We start from the raw sequence: 27605 nt of genomic DNA on the forward strand, positions 1-27605 counted from the left end.
GAGTTGAACTTGAAAATTAGCTCACTCACACACACACACACACACACACACACTCATGCACAGTGTTCAGTAATAGGTTTAGGGACACACTCCATCAGCAGTACCGCTGCAGGGTGACTCTCATCCCCAGATCAACTCTCCAGAAGCCTGATTCATCTCTTTTCATCTCCCTCCATCCCTTCTGTCTGTCCCACTCTGAACACCTTGCTCTTTCTCACCACATTATACAAATACAAACACAAAGGCCTATGCCCACTTTCTCTCCCCATCTTCCCCTTTATCTGCTTCTTGTTTGTTCTCTTTCTCTCTCACCCCCCAGCTGTGACACCCTCCTGGCGGTTCAGCGGCCTGCAGAAGGACGCCGGTGACGCTGCACTGCTGCAGTTTGCCCATTATACCTCCTAGAATGGAGCAGGGCTTAACTCTGCCCCACTATTTGAACAGGTAATTAAATCTCTCATGGTGGCAGGGTTCTAAATAAATTGGCTATTTAAAGATGCCTAATAAAGGACAGGAGCGCTCCAATAACCCTCCAGGAGTAGAGGAGCATCTCAGCCAAAAAGAGGAAGAGCTAGAAAGAGAGAGTATGATTGGGCCAATTACTGTTAAAAAAAAAAAATATATATATATATACAGAGAGAGAGAGAGAGAGAGAGAGAGAATGAAGGCCAAAATGAGAGATAGAGAAAGAGACTATTAAAAACAGAACGCAAGACAGAGGGTATATGAAGAACAGAAAGTGAGAGAGAGAGAGAGAGAGAGAGAGAGAGAGAGAGACAGAAAGAAAAAGCATGTGAGTGAAAAAATTGAGAAAAAGAAAGAAAGAATGAGAGAGAGAGAGATAGATAGATACAGAGAAAAAAGGCAGAGATAGAGAGAGAAAATGGACAAAAAGAGAGAGAGAGAAAGAGAATATTAAAACAGAAAGCAGGACAGAGAGTATATGAAGAACAGAAAGTGAGAGAGAGAGAGAAAGGAAGAAAAAGAGAGAAAGAGGGAGAGACAGAAAGAGAAACTGAGAAAGAGACAGACGGAGAGACAGAGGGAAAGTCAGAGGGAGAGGGACAGGGGAAGAGACAGAAGAAGTGACAGATAGGGAGAGACAGAGGGAGAAACAGAGGGAGGGACATAAAGAGGGAGAAACATGAGGAGAGACAGAAAGAGAGAGAGACAGAGGGAGTGACAGAGAGAGACAGACAGAGAGACAGAGGGACAGACAGAAAGAGAGACAGAGGGTGAGACAGACAGAGGGAGAGACAGAGGGAAAAACACTCTAGTTTATGCAGAGGAGAGAGCGAGAGATTAATGAAAGATGCAGGGTGAGGGGAGAATGTGCATTAAGGCAGCAGGAGGAGCAGAAATGTGCACAGAACCTGAAGCGCTCTCCATCAGTCTTCATTCACACACACACACAGACACACACACACACAGACAGACACACACAGACACACACACACGCACAGACACACGCACAGACAGACAGACACACACACCGACACACACACCGACACACAGACACACACACACGCACAGACACACACAGGGCTGCCACCACACCCAATTCAGCACAACACCTAGAGCAGCGGCTCTTATCTCATGACAGGAAATAAACAATACACTGAGCTGAAGATAGAGGGATGAAAGAAGAACAGATCAACACACAGCTAGATAGAAACGTGGGGTGTGTGTGGTCAGTGTACAGGAGGATCTCACTGAACATTACCACCCCCACAAAAAGCATTAACGTAACGTTTTAACTTCCTGTGTGAAGCACTTTCAGACTTGGTAACTAAAATGAAAAGCATGGTGTTTGGCAATGGTGGATGGCAACTAGTGATCATGATGATGGTGACTGATGATGAATATCGTGATAATGGTGAATGATGATGACTGATGATAATGATGTTGACTGATAATTATAATGATGTGGTGATGGTCATGATGGTGGCGATGGTCATTATGACGTGATGATGTTTGATGAAGATGATGGTGATGATGGTGATTGTGGGTGGTGGATGGTGACTGGTGTTCGTGATGGTGACTGATGACTGATGGTTATCTTGGTGATGGTGAATAATTATTATTATTGTGATGGTAGTGGTCATGATTAATGACGGTGATGATTATGAGGGTGATTAATGATGATGCTTGATGATGGTGGTTGATTGATACTTGCTGATGATTGTGGTGATTATTATTATTATTATTATTATTATTATTATTATTATTATTATTATTATTTTTATTAAAGTGTAAAGGCAACCTCCTTGGTGGTATGCATAATGTTACTACCGTTAATGTTAGTGTACAAATCAGTATTTTTCCACATTACACATGAAACATTTTCCACGTTTAGCTTTGAAAAGCTTTTTGTTTTTTTATAATTCCCAATATTCTCTCATCAAACTGGAAAATGGAAAGTCTGAGCTTTCTTCTAAGACAGCAAGGCAGAAAACAAGACAGGAGAGGAGAGGAGGGGAGTGTGTGTGTGGTGTGTGCATCAAGAGTGTGCAGGAGAGAGAGACAGTGTGAGAGAGGGAGAAACAGAAACAGAAAAAAGAGTGAGAAAGAAAAAAAAAAGAGTGAGAAACAGAGAGAAGGAAAACAGATGAAGAGAAAGAGAGAAATAGGAGAAAGAGAGAGAGAAAGAGAGACATAGAATAGAGAGAAAGAGAGAGAGAGAGAGAGAGAGAGAGAGAGAAGAGAAGAGAAAGAGAGATGCAGTTAAGAGATTGGACATCCATGATAAAGTGGAACATTAAAAGGTTCCCTGACTGCCTACTCTTCAAAGCTCAGCTGCACCATAATACAGCTGCTCTCCTCTACTTAACTGTCTATCACACACATGCATGTGCGCACACACACACACACACACACACACACACACCCTGCTCCTCTCCTTATCAAAGACTGCTTTCATTGAATTCTTGAGCTAGAGCTGGCAGAAACAAAAAAGATTTCAGTAAATAGTGGACGCACAGAGAGCCGCAATCCCCTACAAACGCTGCTTATTGGACAGTACTCTCTTAATGCATTGTGCAAACATAACAGTTTATTCTGGCTAATTAAAGATAAACATTACCTAACCAGCCCTAGCCTCTCTTCACACCATCTCTCTCCAACACTCCAAGAGAAAAAGCTGGAGTCTGCATCTTCCCCTCAAATCAATGCACTCTATCTGGGCCCATGAGTTTGTCTGGTAAATGTAGAGCACTCAACGTGTCTGAATGTATCCATGGGTAGAGACTATAGGCCAGTGTGACTCATATGTTATAATAAGATTCAAGTTCTGAACTCCCACATCTTCATAATGGAGAATGATTTTAGCTCTGACAGATCTCACAATGCAAAAGAGAAAACAAGAAAACTCCAACACGTGATCATCCTCTTCAGAAAAAAACATGTTTCATAACTGGCTGTTAGCTAGATCAGCACCAATGTGTCTCACTGCTCTCACTCTTTATTCTCTGGCTCTCATAGTCCCTCTCCACAGCAGCACTCTAGACAAGCTGTCACTTCCAGCATTTTGGGCCGTGCATCTTTTCTTGACTAAGGCATTAGCGCTAAAACATCTTTAACCATTTTACTCTAAACACGCCATGCGCTGATCTGGAGCGCATCCAGAGCTGCTGCTGCTCCTGCTTCAGCACTTTTCCCCAAAGGTCTGTGGAGAGAACGTTCTGCTTTAATAACCTGCCGCTGCTGAACTCTGGGGCTTCCTGCCTCATTGCTATGGACTTTGGAGAGCAATGTAAAGCAAATAATTGACCTCTGCGGTCACATGGCCTTACCTTGACCCCCCGCACACGGAACTCGGCCAGGGCGCGGCTCATCTTGGCAGCAGCGGCAGGGAGGTCCTTACCGCTGGAGATGACTTTAACCAGGAGAGAATCGTAATGGGGGGAGATGAGCGCACCCTGAAAGGCAGAGGCACTGTCCAGCCGAATGCCCATACCTTCACCACTGCGGAACACCTGAGAGACAGAAAGACAGAGAGAAAATGAAAAAAAGAAAGAATATATATAAATAATTTTCTTTTTAAAAGGGAACTGGACCAGAAGCCCAATCAGGAACTGACCTATCCATGCATAAATTCAATGCCACAGATGAGATAAAAACATTTTTAGGCCTTTTTATCAGGTATTTAGAATAATTCATCATTAATTATTATATATTAACATTCATTTCTAACAGATACATAAGCTGTCAATTCATAATGAAATAATGAGCTTCTGCTTCACAATGAACAAATCGTGTTTTACTAAGTTTAAAAAGTAATATAAGTCCACATATATTAATATATACTAATATATGCCTACTTTCCGAAGCACCTTTTTACATCCATGCTATTGTTTAAAGGTGAATTAATGATTAACAAACTACAAATTCAGATATTATTTACTATTAGCAACTATAATATGTGAGTATTTACAAAAGACAATCTCAAAGAAAATATTAGTACCGTCTGGTAATGCAAAGTGCCTATAAATAAAATACTAAAATGTAGGACAGAATTGGGAGATATTAGTCCATAAACGACATCAATAAACATTTCTATACTCCTGGAAAGGAGGGGTAACACATGGGTGGAAACATTAATGATAAGATAGAACTACCTGGGAATAGACAGAAGACAGTGGAGCTGAGAAAAGGATGCTGCGACATCACTATAGATCAGAGGCTACAAAAATGTTACAGATAATTTATATATAATTAAGTAATTTGTAAAATATGATTAAGTAATGGTTTATATGTGTCTTACAAAGTAATTCAGAATTAGTTAATTATGAACCAGGAGTTAAGAGTAAATATGCTTCCATAAAGTAATCATGAACACTGTCAAAACCGTCCGAGGAATGAGGAGAGAATATCTGGGCGAGGTACAGTTCACATACTAGCAGTTAGCCAGGGGCGGATTTAGTGTTTCTGGGGCTCAAGGCAAAAGACAGGAATGGGGTTTTTTAAAGGCTCTGAGCACAACTGTGTACTCTGCAAAAATGATATTTTAGCAATTAAAATCACTTTAAATCTAGTCAATATATGCAATGTTTCTCATGCTGAGACTGTTGTAGAAATGTTGTAAGATTATATAACTTATCTGTGAACATTTCTAGACATTCTAAATATTACTTTAGTAATTTTACTGAGTGAAATTCACACTATATTGGCATATGAGTTTGCCTGTATTAAGAAATACGCTTGAAACAAGTACATTTTTTGCCAACATAGGCTACTTTCACATTACAGACCTCATTGCTCAAATTCGATTTTTTTGCTCAGATCCGATGTTTTTAACATGGTGATTCACACTTATTTAGGTAAGTGACGCAAATCTGTCACTAACTTGAATGAACCAGTATCCTGAAATGACCCACACGCGCACATCCTACTCAGTAACGTCACGTGAATGAATCATGGACATCATGAACAGCAAACTAATGAGCAGAATGAGCCTTTGCTGCAAAGATAATTAACCCTAAACATGCTCTCAGCGGTTCATTATTAGAGAGAGGCAAAGGCGAAAAGGGTGAAATGTGTTGTTTTTCCACCCTTTACAGGCTTCTGTTCGGCGCTGCTGCCATGGTAACGCTGAATGATGGTGCATGCGCAACAAGAAAAAAAAAGGACATATATTTCGTGATCTGAGCGTTCACAATGCGAATCGGATACATATCCAATCTAGGACCACATATGAAAGTGTCTCTGGTCAGATTTGAAAAGATCAGATTTGTGTGTCACATTCGGGCAAAAATTCGGATTGGTGCCACTTAAACCTGGTAATGTGAACATAGCCATAATGAGGTAATGTAGAGTAAGATAAGATAATCCTTTATTAGTCAGCAGCAATGGGATAGCAAGGCACTCAAAAACAGAGTAATTACTTAACAATATTACCGTTATTATTACTTATTACCATATATACAAGATATATATAAAGATAAAAAAATACACTAAAGATAAAAAAATATAAACTTTATCCTTCCCAAAAATGAACAATATAAACAGCAATAACATTGTGAGTGACTCAGAAGTAAACTAATTGTTGGGATTTTTACCAGGAAGCAACTGGTGATGTAATCCCATTACATGTTGAGAAAAGTAATGAATAACTTGAATGGGTTACTTTCTCTGAATGATCACCCAACACTGGATCTATACTAACATTAACTCTAGCATTATGTACAGTCTGCTGATCCCATGCAGCACTCTGCTCTGACAAAGTTACCTCTAGAAGAAAGCACTTTTCTTGGGAGACGTGCTAAGTGAACACACACACACACACACACACACACACACACACACACACACACAGACTGAAGAAGAAACACACAAACCTACACACATTGAACTATCACCCAATTGCCAGCAGTCATTTGCCACCGCAATTGTGCTCCGTCTCACCCCCTGACACACACATTAGAGCCATCAGAGAGGCAATGATGATGTGAGAGAGACAGAGAGAGAGTACAGAGGGGCAGAGAAAGCAAAGTGAGTGAGAGAGAGAGTGAGGAAGGAGAGAGGTAAATAAAGAGTGGAGAGAAATCAGAGGGGAAAAAAAGACTGGAGGAAGTTTGTGGAAAGCGACTCAGAAACAAGTGTCATTCTGCGGGTAGCGGCGGCGATCGCTCAACGTCAGTCGCGCTGCCGCTTCCGCCATTAGATGTGCTAATGGACAGCGAACCCGCCAGAGATTACGCCTGTATCGCCATGACAATCGCCCCACTCATTTTCTAGCACTTAAATTGGGTGGAAATGGGATGTGACATGGTGTTAAAGGCCTGGTCAGCGGAAAAGACAAGCATAAGGAAGCTTGGCCACTGCTCACGCTTTTATGAGCGACTCAAGTGCGGGCATTGCCTCTGAGAACCAACCGACTGCAATTTCGAATCATGGCTGAAAGGGGGAACACATGAAAAAGAAGCTTATGTTGTTTCCCACTCACTTCACAGTGGACTGCTCAGGCCAGCTAGTATCTAAAAGAAGGCAAGAAAGAAAGCAAGTGAGACGTGATCACGGCTTCTCGAGGGCCACGCGCTGCGCTGCTCATCATCTGATAAATGTTTCAGGACAGGATTTCAGCGGCCGCTCGCTTGATCTGGGTCACGGGGAGAGCTCTGTAGGAAACGACGCTCAGAAGAGATCAGAGAAGAACAGAAAGCAAGCAGAGCTCAATATGAGTCAGACACATTCTCCTCTCTCTCTCTCTTTCTCTTTCTCTCTCTCTCTCTTTCTGTCTATCAGGATTTAATATTCAGGATTCTTTATAGCCAGACCAGAGCACTGAACAAAACATATAGAGCCAGATTCATAAATACATAGTCCTGCAAAAAATAGAGCCAGAACCACTCTGGCGGTAATTTACACCAGTAAACTCTGTAACTGCTGTTGCTGAAGTACACAAAGAGGAAAAAGGCTTGATGAATTTCAGCTTGGCAGATTTAACTGGCACTGTAATTAAAAAGGCCTCGTGTTAAATTCAATGTTTCACAAAACGGTCTCATGAATATGAAAAGCAGGTTTAGCTTGTGCTCTAAATAAGTGAAGAGTCATGTTGAGATTCTAGTTACATATTCAAATTGACTTTTTTGCAAGCAGTTTTAGATTTAATTCCTATTTTTCAATGTACAATGAATTTTACAAGGCATTTTAATTCACAGTGTGATGTGAAAATGACATTTTTACTAATGATAATTCATTTCTTACTAAGTTTTAATATTTACAAAATTTAATACCTACTAGTTGAAATTTAATTTTCATTGAACTCCTGAGATAGTAATTAGAATTTCAACATTTCAATTTAACTTTTATTGTGAAAAAAACATTAAAATGTTGAAAAAAATGAAAAAAAAGACTACCTGTTAAATTTTAATTCATGCTAATAAAATGTATTACTCCAATTATAAGGAATTGGAAAAAGGCTTCAATTCCTACCAATAAGGAAAAAAAACTCACATGCTAAAATATTCCCACAATAAAAAAAAAACATTTTAAAATGTCATAATTTGTTTTTCTTTATACATCATTTTTTTCTAGTATCAACATTTTCTTATAAAGAAAGTGCGTTTCTTGCTTAAAAATTAAAATTATTTTACAAAACAATTTACAATTATTTGTCGGCACTTCTTTCTTTAAAATCTGCAGCTCTGTTTCTGAGAATTTGTTTTTCTTTGATACATCTTATCCACTTTGGCAGCCAACAGGAGCTTTACTTGGCATGAGTCTTTAATATGTATGACCTCGTTTACATTTGGATTTTAATTGTACACGATAGCGGTGAAAATACTGGATCATTAAAAAGACACTGGTGCACTAATCACAGGCATGGTGACTTTATGGGCAGGTCTTTTTGTGTGGCGTAGCTCTGTTACCAGCAAGTTTAATGAATCTGAAAAGCACTGCCAACAGCATGGGATGCTCTGAACCTGCCACACATGAGCCTAACGTGAGTGCCAAGTTTCATCTAGAGGGGTATTATGCCCCCCAGCATCGGGCTGTGGAGCAGTGGAACCACATTCTCTTGACACCATTTAATACCTTTGGGATGAGCTGGAATGGCGTTTGTGATCTAGAAACTAATCATCCAACATCAGTACTTGACTTCACTACTGCCCTTGTGGCTGAATGCAATCAGACTCACCCAGCAATGTTCCAACATCTAGAGTAAAGTCTTCCTAGAACAGTAGAGGCTGTTACTGCTGCAAAGGGTAGAGTGGGATACTTGACGCTAATGGAGAAAATGTCAAAAATTCAATCATATTTTTTTTGTATTATTATTTTAAGCAGGGTTCAAAGCTCTCAGCAGAACTAGTTCACAGCACAAATATGAGCTATTCATGCTTACTGGGACTGCAAATCTGTTTGTTGACCTCCTGTTAAGAGCCCACCTAACGAGTGTGTAGCAGTCTACTAGATGTCTAATATGTCTAATACACCATGTTTAGTGACACCATATGTAAACCTGTCAGCTGTGTCTTTACCATTACTTCACAATTTATACCTTCATAAATGACTCAGTGTTTTAAGTGATTCAGTAATATATGTGACCATATGCTTCAAGACAATCAACATTTGGAAAAACCCAATCTCTACTTGTTTAAACACAGTGTGATAAATGGCAGATTCTATTTCATTTCACTCAATCTTACTTTCAGAACATGCTGAATAAGAACTTACTTGACTTCTTTAACACTGATACTGATAAAAAGAATGAGTTCAGAAAATACATAGATGTTAATCAAGCTTTAACAATTTGAACTTTTTCTGTGTTCAATTCAACAAACATCTGGTGTTCAGATGGTAGCACTGCTATTGTGTCGTACGGTAGAGAGCACTGTGATAACGTTAGAAATCTTTTTGTGATTATTTACTTTCTTGCTGCTACTGTTGGTTGAGTAGTTGCAAACCACTGCTGAGCTGAGGTAAACCTGCACAATGCAACGCACAGGAAAACATCACAGCAAACCAAGGCAGAGCAAACAAGATATTCTAAAGGCTTATACTGAAAAAAACAAAAGAAAAAAAACCCACACACATTTTGGAAGGATTCATTAAAAATTAATTAAGAATTGAGGACTTAAAAATACCAAATTACATGGCTAAAAATGTGCCATACATTAATATAATTGGGGCATTCAACATTATAAAAGCACAAGAAACAAAAGTCGTGCTTTATATTTTCCTGGTCCAATTCACCAGCCACAAGATAATATCTCAGCTCCTAGATAACATGCTAGTTATGAAACAATAATACAATGGGTCAAGAGAACGGAGCATTTGGTTTTGAAAGAAATGAAAAAAAGTTTAGCTTTTGTGATCGTTATCTAGAATTAGGCAACGTTTTTAGTCATATTGCTCACACACAGAAGTTATTTAGCTTTATAGTAAATGGACATTATTTTTAAGGGGGTCTAATATAAAAGGGGGCAATTTAGTGATTATGAGGCTCTGGCAAAAGACAGGAATGCAATATTTTAATTAGTGACACAACTGTCTACAGTGCACAAATTACATCTTGGCAAGTGAAATTACCTTAAATCTAGTCTATATATCTAATATTTCTCATAGTGAGATTATTTAATTTATTGCAAGACTTTTTTTTACTTAGGTACTCGCATAAAGTGTAATTGTCTTACTATATTGGCAGATAATTTTGCTTGTTTTAAGAAATATGCCTGAAAACAATGTGCCAATATAGTGAGCTGATTTATACAGAGTAAGGTGTAAGTGTAGAGAGAATGGGAGAGAATCCCATTACATTTTAAGAGAAGTTGATAACAACTTCAGTAACTCGAATGGGCTACTTTTTTCTGAGTAACGCTGGATCTATCTACACTAACATCAACACTAGCGTTAAGTACAGTCTGCTGAGGCTGTGCAGTCCTCTGTTTTGACTGGAAAAAAACAAAGTGAGCTTTGGGAGTGCAGAGAATGTTTTGCTTTCCTCTCTCTTTCTGTGTTTCTCTGTATAACTTTGTATAACTCTGTATAACTTTGTTAGACTTTCCCTCTGAACAACCAGAAATCACATCAAAGATCTTCCTCTCTATGATGTAGATCACTGCTTTATTGTTCACATAGTCGGTCTTCATGCAGTTGTGTCATCACATAACATGGAATAGTCCATCATAACCATGATCGGAAGTGGTGGGGATGTATTGAAATTACTGACAATAATTGCAATCACAGTCACAAATAACAGCCATTTTTTAAATTTACATATTTTTGGAAGAGGTTTTTAACATCAACATGTTCAGCGTATCTAATTTGTATTTTCATGGGGCCCTTGGCTTATGGGGGCCTAGGCAGCTGCCTACATTTGCCTAGTGCAAAGACCTTTCCTGCTTATACACTGCTTCTATACTACCATTGTAGTATGATACTACTAGTAAAAGTGAAGCACAGAGACAAAAGGAAAAAGCCTTTTAGCCAGAGAGACAGAAAGCCATCAGTTCTGACAGTGTGTGTGTGTGTGTGTGTGTGTGTGTTTCGGTGGCTGTGTATCCAGTGACATTTCCACATGATGGTGAGTAATACTGCAGGCTTTAGCTCATCAGTGTGTGTGTGTGTGTGTGTGTGTGTGTGTGTGTGTGTGTGTGTGTGTGTGTGTGTGCGCGCACATGATACCTCTCCATCTGGAGAAAGAACCGATTAAAGGTGTGAAGTGTACTGCATAGGGAGCGCCACTGCATCACACACACACACACACACACACACACACACACACACACAAGGGTGAATCTTCACAGCGATCCATGTGCGCCGCCTCCACCCACGGTCGCTACGGCAACCCAAAAATGGCGGCCTGCCAATCTGGTCTTCTTTCCCTCTCTTTCCTTGCCTTGGCGTTAAACACTGCATCCCTTTCCTCTAAAGTAGGTCAGTACACCTCCACAGCACTCCCCCTCAGCCCCAGACCTGCTTATCCTGCATCTGCACTGCCAGTCCTGCCTCTGCACTGCTACACGTCTGTCTGTCTGCCCACCTATCCATCTGTCTGTCTGTCTGTCTGTCTGACTGCTCATCATCCTGCCTTAAACAACACTGAAGCGACACAGAAATAAAAATGAAATAAACCCATTGCTGTGTAAATGCATCAATGATTATTATCGGTCTGAAGCTGGTGATTCAGCTGCAACAATTTTAAATTGTTAGAATTTATGAAAATCGATTGTAATCATAATCGATAAAAGTATGTGCTCATTTTTGGAAATCTCAAAATTAAAAAATGACACTTCATGAAAATATTTGAGAACATAAAGATGAATATTTTAGTGTTTATGCTTTGCTGTGCTGTAAATGTGTGCTCTAGTCACACTTGGTGCATTCAGAGCATTTTAAAAATAAATGCAGTTTTATGAACCAAAAATAGTCATAATTCATTTTTACATGACCGTGTTCCAACCCAGATATTACTATTGCTGTGCTTTTAAGACTGGTATTTGAAAATGAGATGCGCTCTGATGAGCTCTCCTGTATTGTGTTTCATTCAAAAAGCAGTCCAGGTTAAAAAAAAAAGTTCTTATAACTTTGTAAACAGCTGGAGTTAAACTGCTGCACTTTCAATATGTTTTAAAACTCTTCTACTTAAAAAAAATATATGCACCATTTATGACTTCACGATGCACTGATTTATTTCCTAAAGAATCATAATCAAATCATTCTGAGATTTGAGCCTTATTCTCCTAATAGAACCACAAACTCCTAAAATCTTAGTTTTAGGATCTACCTACCAAGAGCAGCTATAAGGAGCTAGGTCTGCGGTAGTATAATAAGACAGCCTAGAGTATGGCACTTCTTCACTTTCTGCCAATTTCACAGCAGCGTGCGGTGATTGATGGCTGCAAATTGAGCAGTGATAAACTAAACACTGCCAATGTCCAAAAAGTGAGCAGTGATGAGCTAAACACGGAAAACGTCCACAAACTGAGCAGTGATGAGCTAAACATGGCAAATGTCCAACAACTGATCAGCGATCGGCTAAACATTGTCAGTGTCCACACGTCAAGCAGTGATCAGCGAATCTGAGTGAATCTCAAAACCAGACAGCAGTTTGACAAGTCTGAGCAGGCTTTTTCTCCTGAGCTACGATGCACTGAAAAATACATTACAGAGCCTCACCAGTGTCAGCTCTTAACGCAGCTGCAGTCTCTGGAGGATGAAGGTACAAGCTCAAAACCTGCTCAGCCTCTTTTGTATGGAGAGGGTTGTGACCTCCAGCCCTCCGGAGCACAGATTCGAGAGAGCGCATGGATCACAGGCTCGCACTCGGGCTGGATTACAGAGAAACTGCCACTTCACTCTGATCATCATGGCTCTATTTTACACTCACACTAGAGGATTAGCTGGATTAAATTTCATAAATACATAAAAGCAAATGAAAAAAGATGAATGTAACTTTGGCTTTTGTGAAGGAGGAATTAGATCAGCCAGAAAAAAAAAGCCACTCCTGCTCACATTTTCCAAAACATGTAAGCGTCAACTGAATGGCTGCTGGAGCATTAACAAACATGCTCTCCATTGTGGAATGAATGGAAAGTGGAAAAACAATTTTATGCTCTTGACTGAAATTTGGTTTGATAGCTGGTGCAGCATCCCAGCACCTGTTTAATTTACAACCCAGTGAGGGTTAGAGAGTAGGAGAGCGACTAGACACTTCATATCACTTTACAACACACCATAAAGTTTCCCTCTTCAAATGCCTGACTATCAAAGCTCAATCTTCAGTGCTGTTGCTATCATGAAGCACAAACTTTCCTCTTATCAGAAAACACCAAACTAGCCCCCACCCCCCTGATCGTAACCCTAACTTGAAAAATAAAGGTGCCACAAAGGTTCTTTGAAGCAATGTCTTAGAAGAACCACTTTAGGTTCCATGATGAACCTTTCAATGGTTCCTTACCTTATCAAATGTCACTACCACTGGTGATACATTCAGAGGAATAATTAGGAAAAGTCCCTTCTGAATACATATCTTAAAATTGGGAGGAACCTTTGGAAAACTACAAATGCTTTGGGTGGAGTGGTTTTTTTTGGGAGTCACACAGGTATGGCCAGAGGGTGCATGCACACACTCACATTGACTTTAGTGTGCATGAAATGTGACTTTATTTTTTTTTACTGCAGGAGGAAGCCAGATAGTTTCAGAAGTTCCTCACCATTCAAGATCTCATCAGAAGGGGCTTGTCCTACTCTGGCCTAGGCTTGAGCTGAATGACAATAGTATTTTATATCACGATTGTCACTGATGTTGGATGATCTGAATGTCCAAAAACAAGCTATTCACGGCTTTAAGAGGCATAAAAGTAATTATATTTGTCTAGCACTCTGTTTTCTTTTAGAGTGTTCTGTTAAGGTGTAACTTTAGTCTGTGTCCTGAATCAGCCCTGATATGCTGTCTGGCTTAAGAACATTCTGTAACGGCATGTGGTGGATCTTATTTTCTTACTTGTGGTGGTGCTTGTTAAACAGATAGTCATGCTGTAGCCTTCCACACACAGAAGGTCTTCCCTCATGAATCATGAATGGGGGCTTAAAAGACTTATGTTGTGATTACATCAGTTATTAATGACAAAAAGACAACACAGAGCTACACTAACTTACTTCACTTGAGCCATTTTATTATTTTAACATGAAGTGATTTATAGGTTGTAAACATGAGATTCATTAAACTTCCAGCAAGAACTATCAAACTATACCGAGAACAAAGTTAGCTTACAACTTTTCACCAGAAAGCATGTTTATTTTCTCGTTTAAGCAGACGTGGCAGGTAATATGGTGTTAGGGCTGAACGATTAGGGGAAAATATCCAATTGTGATTTTTTTGGACCAATTTTGTGACAGCAATTTAATATGTGATTATTTTCTATAAATTAAGGTGGAGGCCTGTTGTTTTGTCTAAGAAATGTTAAACCATGCACTTTCACAACTGCAGCTTTGAAATAAAAATGATATTTCAGGCCTGTGAACTGATCTTTCAGAAAAACCTTTCAGCCTTATGTTACCACATAACCTGCCACACTGAAACTGGAGAAAAGTGCCACATATATTGATTATGAGGATCCTGAGTCTGTTGGCATAAGAAGCAGCCTGCAGTCTGTATTTACGTCTCCTTTTTCTTTGTGCCTGAAAATACACTCAGACGATGTGCTCGCGGTGTGAGAAAGCGAGCTGCCTCACCGACCTGCCTGGAGCTTTGTGTTGCTACTGTGTTTTCTATTACTATTTAAAGAAGTATAAGGCTGCCTTTTTTTGTTTGATGTACTACGTTAATTTCTGAGTGAGAGTGAGTTCAACAGAACATTCAATGGAATTCAGGTCGCTAAGGGCTTTTTATTTGTTTGTTAAATCAAAGAAACAAAAAGCAACTGAAATGTGAAGAATATTCCTTGTTTCAGCTTTCTTAGCTCAAACTCTTCATACATAAAAATAACTGCAACACCACACTAAAACATTATAAAGGGGAAGATTAGATTATAACGGAGAAACAGCTGCTTTTTTATACAGAATTTCTGAATAGAATTGTTTTTGTAAATGAGATGTGCAGGTGTGAGGAACCTTTTTAAAGTTTAAAGAACTTATAAATAATGTAATGGTTCTAGGAAAATGGCTAGTGTACAGTATGTAAAGTCTCTTTAAAGGTGCAGTGTGTAAGATTTAGTGGCATCTAGTAGTGAGGTTGCAGATTGCGGCCAAGTGAATATCCCTCCCTCACCCCTCCCTTTCCAAGTGTGTAGTAGAACCCATGTTGGCTGTCAGGTTTTCTGCCATCACCTTTCCCGATTTTGCTTTGCTTCTCCATGTTTTCGCTTCTTTGTCAATGGGAATTCACTCTCTCTTGCTTTCTCTTGTGCCAAATAGTAAGAATGATCCTCCATTTGTCAAAATTTGGGTTCTCAAACTTCTCACAACACAATAGCCAGCACCAGCAGCAACCACTTCTTCTTTCTAGGTCTTCCAACCGGTGCTACGGCACCACCAAATTCAAGCTACAGCTTCAACATTTAAAAAGACACATTCTGGAGCCAGTGTTTGGTTTGGCCAATCTGGACACCTGTAGAAACATGGCACCGCAACATGGAGGCCTCTGTTGGAAGAGGACCCACTCCCTATGTAGATATGAAGGGCTCATTCTAATCTAAAGAAAACACAATGATTTGTAGTTACAGGCGATTACACACTAATGAAAACATGGCATTGTACACTATATTCCATTTCTGCTATTAGATCCCCTTAAGCTTACACACTGCACCTTTAAACTTCAGAAATAAAAAAACCCATACCTGCTCCTGGCTGATTTTCACAGAAGTCAAAAAATGTACCTGATGATCGGAAAGAAACATCGGCGAACTTCATAACAGGATCCTCAAAATCAGTCAAAACTGTTGGATCAGGTCTTTAAAAGGCTCCTCACTCTCACATGTCTTGTCAATTGAAATGTTCTCTAGGGAATCAAAAGTAGTTCTTCTATGGCATCTCACCTCGTTAAGTGTGTTCATGTGGAATGTGGCTCAGACTCTGAAGAGTTATGGAGTTCAAACAACCTCTGCAACCTCCAAGATTCCATTCAGCACGTCCGTGAAGCAGCCCACAATCACGGTCTAATTTCAATCATTTCACGGGGGTTGAGAGCCAACACTGAACGTATGGACAGTATTACTGTCTCAGACAGTAACTCTGATCTTTGACGCACTCGCCTTTACTGACAGGAACAACAAGCCACAAGTTGTCAAAGCAACGCAACCTCAATTAGCATACACTAATAACTTCACCTGTCGATTATGAGACCTTTTCCAATAGAACATTCACACTGGAAAAAAGGAAAACGGAAAACAAGACATTCTTGTGTTATATAGAGATCTAAATTATTCTGGCATGCTTACAACAGTGTAGGGTAGTGATAAACAGCAGCTTATTCCAAACACAACAACAACAACAACAACAACAACAACAACAACAACAACAACAAAAAGAAGCAGCATATCATAGTCACACGCAAAGTTGAAACGCCCCTGTTCAAATTACATTTTTTGTTGATTTTCTAAGAGAATATTATTAAACATCATCTACAGGAAACAAACTTAATTATAGCAATTTTTGCTGGGTTCAACATATTGGAAAAAAATAAAACATAAAACACAAAATGTGCCATAACCTTTGTACAGGCCACATTTTATATTCTATTTTCCCCTCGATAGGTTAAATTCAGTGCCCAAACATTTGCATATGACTCTAGGCCTTTTCTAACGGCTCCTAAACTGCGTTTCAGGTTTTGTTCTGTCTTATTAAAATTGCCCTGTTGGATTTTAAGCACTCTTGATGGTCTAGGATCTTAATACAAAAGATGAATGTCTGAGAGCTTTAAAGCGTGATTTAAGATTACTGAGCACAGGCTTGTAAAATATTCAAAAGTCAAAGCAAAGTCAAGCATCTTGTCTTAAGTACCCATGATCAGTCTCCCTTTTCTGAGGGTAAAATTAGCTCACTGTTTACTTTATTACTTCATCAGCTGTCGATTTTTTTTAGGATCATAACCATCTTGTCCTGCTTTCCTTTGTCCTGTTTTTTCCTTTATTTAATTGGTTTTGCTGGCTGCGCAACATCTTTATCTAGTCTGAATTTTTCACATTTGCTATGCCTACTCTAACCAGGCTTTAAAATGTTCATCTTCTTTCATCACTGCAGTGTAGCATTTAGAGCTGCATATGAAAAGAGTTTACAGTACAAATAAAATATGCAGTGCCCATCAAGCACTGTATATGAGCACAGTTGCTGAGATAGCACTCATGCATTTTGTCAAGCATTTGTTTATGTGCTTTAAAAGCTTTAAAAGAGAGACTTCTGGATTTAAATGGACTTTGGCTTGTTTGGCTGAAGAGAGCCAACCCAAGAGAACACACACGCACGCACAGACACACGCACACACACGCGTCAGGCACTTGGCTGGCCTCTCCATCAGAGCTGAAAAATTGGCCCCTGAATTCCTCCCAGCTTTCACAGATCGAACAAATCACAGTGACATGGCAGCAGTCCAATCCAGCTGCTACAGCCCAGCAATTAGAACATCAGTGAAAGAATCTATCCTTCGTTCTCTCCTTCTGCCCTCCACTAGCCATCTCTCCATCATTCTAGCACTCAGGACGCATAAGTCCCCTCAGTGGACCCGTCCTCCGAGACACAGGCTAGCAGAGAGAGCTCCTAAACTGCCACATGATTACACATACAGAGACAGAGTACTGCAGCATAAGACCACACACTAGGGGTGTGATGATACTCAAAGTCCACAATACAATATGTACTGTGGCGTTTGTACCACAATACAGAACTATTTAGGTACAGAAAAGTTATGTAGTTGAAAAAAAAAAAAGAGTTGATGTATTAAGTTGAAGTATGTAACTATTGTTAAAGTTTCAAAATGCATCATTCACTCCCCAGACCACAAAGTCCAAACTAACCTCAAAAACAGCCCATTTTAATTTCAATGCTTTTGTGATGTCATTAAAACCCAATGCATTGACACATCCACTCATTCAGCCTACAGCAGTTTAGCTCCACCCATTAATGTTACAAGGAGTGTTTCATCTCTGACTGCTTCTTGAATGTTATGTCACAATATGCTTTTCTGAACATATCATAGATATTGTCATACTTGGACACTGAACAACTGCATATTTCATTATAAAGAGAGCAAAATTAGTCCAGTTTAATTAGATTCAGTGCAACACTGTAGGCCAAACATTAAATAAAAATAACTGCATTCACAATTTTTGACAGAATTTTTTTCTAAACACTACTGACTCTTCTTTCTTTGTTCCAACTGATCACGAAAAAAATTATATATTGTGACATGCCACGTATCGTGAAAATTTTTTTGAAGTATTGCAATTCTATATTTTTGTCATATCGCCCACCTCTATACACAATGCAAGCAAGCCAATAAGAGCAGAGGTCATTTACATATGTCTGTCTTAAAGGCAGACTAACAAAACAATTTAAATAAAAAAAACAACAAAAAAACAATTTAATTCAGGGGATAAAGAGAGATTGGAAATTAAATGAATTACAATCATTTTTGCTATATTAAACCACAGAAATGTCATAGCAGACCTCAGGGAACGAATAAAAATAACAAAAAATGGATATATAACCTTTAAATATAAACAAAATGTAATTGCTTTTGGTTGAGGGATTTTTTTGTAACTTTCATGGTTGACTCTTTTAGGAATATCATGAAGTATTCATTAAAGAACAGTGGAAACAATTTCACAAATCACAAATATTTTTACAGCATAAAATCTAGCTGTGTTTGATTCACAGCATGTACAGCTGCATCGAAAGAAATCAATACACACACACACACACACACACACACACACACACACACACACACACACACACCAGAGCCCGCAGATAAACCCATCCATAACACACACAGTAATGCGAATACATTCGCATGTTAAATAAGTGAACACATGTGGTGTATTTTTACACACACACACACACACACACACACACACACAACACACACACACACACACACAACACACACACACACACAACACACACACACCCTCTTAGCGCAGTCAGTGTTTTTCCTGAGAGACTAATGAATCAGGAAGCGCTCTAGTGGGACTGGGTAACAAAATATTAGCCTCAATTAGACTCTATCAAGACAAACACTGTGAGGCCAAACAAGGTGAGAGAGAAAAATAATCTGCATTTTTTATAAAAAGCTTTCTATTTGATTTTTTTTATTGTTTTTCCCCAAAACAATTTACTTGTGGCTAATTGCCAAAGCAACACCCTAGCCTGCTAATCACAGTGAGCTTCGAATGTTTATCCCCAAACACATCTAGCTATCATTAAATAAATGATTCTTTCTTGGATGTCACCCACTCACATCTCTATCTATGGTTAATTAATGAGATGGAGTCCTTTATGGCTGAGTTCAGTGTTGAAGTGTTGGTCCACTTCATTATTTGCAATTGTTGCAGCTACAGCAAACCAGTGGTACTGTTGACACCCCAAACATTGTGACAGCAACAGTCTATAATGTCCCTTAAAGCTCTCACAGGTGCATTTCAACAATGGGGATTCAGTCAGTTAGGGACACTGAAAAAAGTGTGCAGTAACTACTTACATTTACTCAGTTACATGTACATGTAAATTTGATGGATTTGTACTTTCCTGAGTATTTTTTAATGATAAACATAACTGAGTAAAAGGTATTAAATCATTAAAGAGGAACTGCCCATACTTTTTATACATTTCCTGCATAATTCAATAATTATGATATATACCAAGTCATGTAGAGTGAGCTGATGTGAAATGATACATGCAGAGAAACTTACTGACTTTATTTACAATATTAGTAGTAGGAACCAGCTGCTGTGATGCCTACCATGCAAATATAGCCCTGTTATTTGCTATCCAAAATGACCAGTGAACCTATGTTTTTGTATGTAATTTTAATAATTGCAAAATAGTGGAAAATCAAATAAGTCTCTGGAGACCTAAAACACCTTGGATACACCTCTCCACCATGAAGAGTTAAAAAAATAAAAAGAAAGAATGTAAGAAAAAAAACAGCCCAAAACCTTCTCAAAGCTATCATTAACAATAGCTCAGCCATTAGGCAGCGTACTCACAAGCATTTTATGCAATACTATAATGCTATGAGAAAGTATTTGCCTCTCACCCAATTTCTTCTATTTTTGCAAATTTGTCATATTTAAATGTTTCAGCTTTTAAATGCTAATTCCATTTACTGAAGATAAAGACTTATTCAAAACCTATATCACCCAGGTGAAAATGTAATTGCCCCCTAAACCTAATAACTGGTCAGACCACCTCAGGCAGTACTAACAGCAATAACGATAGCGATAACTTGCAATGAGTCTTTTACATCACTGTGGAGGAATTCTGGCCTACTCTTCTTTGCAGAATCTTTTTAATTGGCTACATTGGAGGGTTTTCGAGCATGAACCGCCCATTTAAGGTCTTGCCACAGCATCTCAGTGGGATTCAAGTCAGGACTTTGACTCGGCCACTCCAAAACCTTCACTTTGTTTCTTCTGAGCCTTTCAGAGCTGGACTTGCTTGTGTGCGCTTGAGCTTTAGGTCACAAACTGACGGGCGGACATTCTCCTTCAGGATATTCAGAATTCAGAATTCAGGGTTTCATCAATTATGACAAGTCATGTTTGACTGTTTGTATGACGTTCTTATGGTGGAATGGTAGCTTTACGCCAGATGCAATGGGACCGATGTCTTCCAAATAGTTCCACCTACAGCTCCTCAGTCCGCAGAATATTATCCCAAAAGTCTTGGGGGTCATCTAGATGTGTTTTGGCAAATATCGGACGAGCCTTTGTGTTCTTTTTGGTCAGCAGTGATTTGCGTCTTGCAGCTCTCCCATGGATGCCATTTTTGCACAGCGTCTTTCTTGTTGTGGAATTGTGCACACTGACCTTAACTGAGGCAAGTGTGGCCTGTAGTTCTTTAGATGTTCATCTGGGTTCTTTTGTGACCTCCTGGATGAGTCGTCGATGCGCTCTTGGTAAATTTTGGTAGGCCAGCCGTTATTTTTGTCTAATATTAGAAGCAGATTGATAATCTTTAACATTCAAGTGTAGCAAATATGCAAAAATAGAAGAAACTGGGAAGGAGCAAAATACTTTTTCACAGCACTGTCTCAATGATGTAGCTATTAGAGACAACTGTTCAGATGTCTGGTTCCCTTCACCACCACAGTTTGAGCAATTGTGACTCAGCTTCTCTAAAACAGAGCATTTGACATTAAACCACTTAGAACAATTTTCTTTACATTTTAGTGTTTTAACAACGCAGAAATATCCGCGACCCAGAAGGATAAGCGGTTTAGATTATGTATGTATGTATGTATGTATGTATGTATGTACAATGCAGAAATGTTGAACAACAGGTGCCAATCCCCTTTAACATTTAGCTAATAATTTCTTTCAGTGTGTTTAACTTCATTACATTTTGTTGGTGACCGTATCTGTACTGCTTGTGATTGATCGCACCTTTCAGTCTGGAGGTTTACCATTTTATTTTGGAGCCTAACATACTTCAGTTCCTCTGCTGATACAAAACGGATGTACTCAGAATTCCCTTCAGTTCTGTAAGTTAATCAGAACGTAAGCACCTTTTTGACATGGTAGTTTTGTACTTCTACTCAAGTTGTTTGTTACTAGACTACTTTTACTCAAGTCATTATTTCACTGAAATATCAATGCTTCTTGGCTCAAGTATGGATTTAGGCTATTCTACATACCTCTGGACATCGACTATTCCTGGCTGGTCGGCTGAGGAAAAAGTTAATTGGTTTTCTAAAGGTATTAACAAACTGTCCAAAATATTTTGAGGACGCTGGCCCTGAGGTCTCTTCCATAAATATGTATGGGGGGTAAATGAGCAGTTATTGAACACATCGCAAAGCTTTAATGTCCTATCACCCGCTAACCGGCCAGGGCAATTTGTGCAAGTCCCACATTACTGTTACTAAAGCTAAACAGGTAAAGCTTTCCAATGTTGGATCTGTGTATAGTGACAAATCTGTAACCATGAGAATGAGTAACCCATGAAGGACGGCAGTTGATGAGAAAATATAAAAAGAAAATCCTCCGCAGCTTTAAACTTCGCTATTAGCGAGAAGAAAAGCACTGTCAAAAGTGCCTAATTTGAGTCTTACTCACCTTCTGCCCTTCAATTAGTTTTTCATGCTCGCCCTTCTGCTCTCAACAATTTGTTTAAAACAAACAGAAGTGGTATAAGGCAGCTGTTGAAGTGCCAATAACACCTGAATAATAACAGTATGCGTAAGGCAAATAGGCTGTGATACAGGAAAAAACGCTTAATATGTTTGGCCAAAGCTCTGCTCTTCACTTTAAGATGAACTCTACCATTTTCATTTCTTCCAGCAACTTTTTAGTAACAAAATCAGCAGTTCCACTGAAACCTTTCAGCCAGGAACTGCCAGGTCTTTATGATACCCATGTGACTGGTACAGTTACAGCACTTTCATGTATTACATTAATCCCATAAAAAAATGTATTACCCACAGAAACATTTCTCTACATCTGAGATTGGTGAAGATGCACACAGCACATAATAAACATGGTAATTATACAGAGGGCTCAACTGCTCATTGCAACCTTGAGCAATAGCGGTATTACAAAGACCAAGCTCACCACAACGATTAACAAGCAATTTATTGTGCAGCCATACTTAACACCAGTGTGCAAGTCTGTCTCTAGCCAAAGCTGGCTGAAGGTTTTCTAACATGCTGCATCTTCCCTTCTCTCTAGGTTTCATTTAGCTTGCTAATGGCAGAGCTTACAACAGCCTTTAGCTGAGGACCATCGGGACAAGTGGTTAGCATTAGCGTGTGCGGCCATCTGCCACTCAGGATGGGGGAAGTCCAGCAGCCACCTCAAAGAACGATGATCTATACTCATCCTCAGCCCATATATAAACATTTTTTATCCCCTCTGTCAGAACCAGCAGGTCACAGTGCCTCACACAACCACTTCTCTCCTAGCTGTTAAGAGAGCAGCTGTAGTAGGCTACAGCCCAGTGTCGTGACTACTGGCAATGCACTTGGGCCAATCGCTGTGGGTCCTCCTAATGTCTTCACTGGCTCCATTAAACTGCTACTTTACACCCATGACTCATGGGTCGCTCTGATGACTAATAATTAGTGATGCACTGATACTACTTTTTCCCGTCCGATACCTGATCAAGTATCTGCCAGCGCTGAGAACCAAGAGTAACTGCTAATGCTAATGCTAATATTTATTTTATAAGCATTATTTATATATTGCCACTGTCCAAAGAAAACATGTCTCCATTTCTCTATCTCCATTTTTTTCTACATTTACTTTTGCACGTTATTTGAGCATGTTAGCCGTCTTTTACATTCTGTGAAAATTTCATTATGATTGGACCAACAGAAATGCTTTTTTGGAAAAATATCTTTACACTAACTTACACTGAAAGTACAGATTGTTCTTGCCTTCTCCTGTAAAGTTACTATTTTGGAGATACTTGTTTTTCTTTGGACAGTGATGATATTAATTTGATTTTCTTTTTTTATTTTAGTACAGCAGTATTCATACTAAGCTCAAATGAATGGCACTGCTATGTGCGTAAGTATATTATGTGACCACACACTTACATACACATGCATAGTGGGGATTCCAAAGTCTGAGACGACTACTGAATTTTGCATTCCACTCAAATTACATATTATATTATTAGCATATTATAAAATGATATCACATCATATAATAACATTATATTATTAACAGTGGAAAATTTATTAAAGAATAGAATATTTTCAAATATTTACATAAATTTCAGAACTTCTTAGTGTTTGTCCCCCTTTCGGCTTTAATAACAGCATGCAACTGAGCTCACACAGACACTGATCACTAACAGTGACAAAAGCCTATGATGAGCAAATCCAGTGAGAGAATCGTCTGAACATGAGCTTCAAATAAAGGATAAGACTAAAAATCTCTGACCTTCCTGTACAAAAACTTTAACATGGTTAATATCACAAATTTGCTTAAATTTGAAGTGACATAGAAATAGTGCAGAATCTTCAATATTTCTTAAGAACTGTCAATCTTTCTTTAATTTTTAATTTTCTTTAAACTTTAATTTTTTAAATTTTTATAAAAATTGTAAAACTTTGTTGTTTATTTTCAGGTTTAAATGAAAACAATCCAGGATTGTTTATCAATCTCTCTCTCTCATTCACACACACACACACACACACACACACACACACACAACATGGCCAAAAGTATATGGACACCTGACTATCATACTTCTATGAGCCTGCTGGACATCTTGTTCCAAAACCATGGGCATTAATGTGGAGTTGGCTCCCCCTTTGCGGCTACAACAGACTCCACTCTTCACTCTTCTAGGAAGGCTTTCCACAAGATTTTCAAGTGTGTCTGTGGGAATTTGTGCATTCAGTCAAAAGAGTGTTTGTAAAGTCAGACACTGATGCTGGATGACCTGCCTTGCATTTGACATTCCAGTTCATCCCAAAGGTGTTCAGTGGGATTGAGGTCAGGACTCTGTTCAGGTCACTGGAGTTCCTCCACACTAAGCTCATCAAACCATGTCCTTATGGACGTAGGGGTACAGTCATGCTGGAACAGGAAAGGGCCTTCCCCAAACTGTTGCCACAAAGTTGGAAGCATATAATTGTCCAAAATCATTGTTTTTCACCTTGTCTATGTCTTTTTTTCACCAGACAATGTTTGCTGTTCTGCCCATTAAATTTTCACCTCATTAGACCAGAGAACATTTTTCCTTACGTTGTCAGAGTCCTCTACATGCTATTTAGCAAACTCTTAGCAGGCTGTCATTTGCCTTCTACTCAACAGTGGCTTCAGTCCTGCCATAAAGGCCTGATTTATGCAGTGCTGCAGAGGAGATTGTCCAACAGGTTCTCCCATCTCTGCACAGGACATCAGGAGCTCTATGAGAGTGACCATTGGGTTCTTTCTTACCTCTCTGACCATGTCCCTTCTTTCCTGGATGCCCAATTTGGCCGGATGCCCAACGCTAGGATGGGTCAAGTTGTGCCAAACATCTTCCATTTCAGAATTATTAAGGCCACTGCGGTCCTGGGAACACTCAAATCTTAGATACTGTTTAATAGTCTTAGTTGACTTCCTGGCTTGGTTGTTGTCCTGACAATGCAGTGTAAATTGTGGGCCCTTATAGTTCCAGGTGCCTTTCCAAACTACGTAAATTAAAACTGCAACAAGTGGCTCTCCAACTGAGATCCAGACACATATCAAGTCTGAATACTTTTGTGAATAAGATACTTCAGTATTTGATTTTTAATTAATTTTCAAAACTCAAAAAACATGTTTTCAACATAAGTTAAACACAAAGTGTGCAAAAAATGTCAAGGGGTCTGAATGCTTTCTGAATCGTAAGTTTTTTTTAAGTTTAATTAAAAAAAACTAGCTAATTCTAGGATGAAAGGATCAATAGATCCAAAATTACTTGCAAAATAAATCTTGTTAAAAATTAAGAATTTTTTCTTTTTCCGGTTAAGTTACCCTTTTGGAGATTGTTTGTATAAAATATGCTTATTAAAACCTATTTTAGTAAGTTAACATTGGCTTTTTATTCAAGATTTAGAAATAACCATAGTTAACTACTGAAATAAATTAAAAATATTTTCCATTGTTCATAATATTAAAAACAGAATTGAAAAATACATAGAAAGACCTACAGTGAACATTTGCTGGGCCCAGCAAAAACAGTGTTGAATGTTGTTTAACTCCAAATTTCTCAAGTCATTTGTCTCATTCATTTGTTCTATACACTTGTGCTTACATCTACAAGCATCAGACGCTGCTGCAGTTTGGTAAATTTACATTCCTTTATGCTGAGAATCAGGTTGGTGCCAACATTAGCAACAACAGCAATTAAACAAATATACTGTCTTCCTTTTTTTCCAGCGAAAGTAATTTTTGGCATAGGTATTCAGCACAAAAGTTTTTCCTGGGCTAGGCAAGGCTAGTACAGGGGTGGTGGATGGTGCCACCTTTGGGTGGTAAAATTCACCTGGTCTAGCAGGGGACAACTTATAATGTCTCAGCTGCAGAGATGTCTACAAACAGCAGACTGTTTGAACAGTACTTAGCAGGGGACTAATCTCAAGAGGCTGCATCAATAACAGGAAGTTTTTGGGACCAGCTTTCTCTCACAGCTTGAGCCTTAGTTATGTCCATTTAATTATGATTTGGAATGCTGCTTCACCTCAAATTACATGGCACTTCTTGGGGTTGAGCAATTTAATGGCACTCAGGAATTTCTCAATGATCACCCACAGATTTCTCATAGCAGCCTAAAAAGTAGCGGAATGAACCAGCAGGTAGTCAAGGTAGACTATACAGGCAGAGGGAGGAATATTGCTCAGGGCTTTTTCCATCAGCCTTTCAAACGATGATGGGCTATTACACAGCATGACACAAAATTTCCATAGCCCATAGTTGCATGGACTGCAGATGCCTAAACACTGTCATTCACAAAGACTACACCATCCTGAGAGTGGCCCTCCACAGCCAAACCAATTTCACCTGGTTCATCTCTCAGAATTCTGACAGTGCCTACTGGCAAGTTCCCCTGATGTGCACCCCAAACACACTTGCTGGCAAAGCCTCTACACAGCCAGCCAGATCACAGCACTAGTCAATTAGAACTGGCTAGAGGAGGGCTCTCAACAGAAACATGGTGCCATAGAGATGCATTATAATCAGAACATATTTACGAAATAGCCAAGCCAGTATTATTTGGGCCAGAGAACACAGTAGCGAACGTTACATTATGTAAGCAACTACCTATCCCCTTCATTGAGCTTCAACTTTCAAAAGCTGTTTTTGTATCTCCCAGGGTAGCTTTTGCTTTTTGAAATAAAGCAGTATAATTTTAGACACAGTCTCTCTGGACACATTAAAATTTTTTGCTGTTTCTCTGATCATCAACCCTGCAATTTGTACACCAAGCAATAAAAGCCTCCAGGCTAGAGAGCCTTTTTGCTTTAGAAACTCTAAAATACTGGTATTATAAAAAAGCATTACAAAGACATGTATATTTAGCAGGTAATAAAAAAACATTTTTTTTTTTCATGTGGGGATTTAGTTACCTTTAACCCTCATAAGTATATCAGAGATTTTAGCTTTACAGACAGCATATTTCTCAACGTTCCTGGAAAGCAATCGCCATATAAAGAGTAGTCTAACACGGTAGACTTCTATCAGTCGTCAGACAGTCTGCTGTGCTCTGTCCTTTAATGTGGCCAAGAACTGCCTACTTTGACAGGAAAGGACATTTTGACTGACTTGCAAAATAACCAAGCACAGGCTGTCATTTAGACGCCAAGAAAAATTACACATGAGGAGATCTCACAAAGTTATATTATGCTTAAAAGAAAACTCCTGAAAAACTTTTTAAGACTATTTTGCTCTGAAAGGCTCATTTATGGCAGCCAGAGTGGGCACTTGCTGGCAAAAGTTCCTGTCAGACACAAATTTCACTGCATGAAATGC

At 39.0% G+C, this 27605-nt stretch overlaps 1 protein-coding gene across 1 annotated transcript in view; it reads right to left on the reverse strand.

Annotated features, from left to right (window-relative positions):
• pcxa (pyruvate carboxylase a) overlaps positions 1–27605 on the reverse strand; it is a 175804-nt gene that overhangs the window by 61553 nt on the left and 86646 nt on the right. Inside the window, 1 exon segment of the mRNA XM_036587802.1 lies at positions 3792–3974. Within this exon segment, the coding sequence (XP_036443695.1) occupies positions 3792–3974 (183 nt within the window).

The sequence above is a fragment of the Colossoma macropomum genome, unplaced genomic scaffold (assembly GCF_904425465.1).
Source record: "Colossoma macropomum unplaced genomic scaffold, Colossoma_macropomum, whole genome shotgun sequence".
Lineage (NCBI taxonomy): Eukaryota > Metazoa > Chordata > Actinopteri > Characiformes > Serrasalmidae > Colossoma > Colossoma macropomum.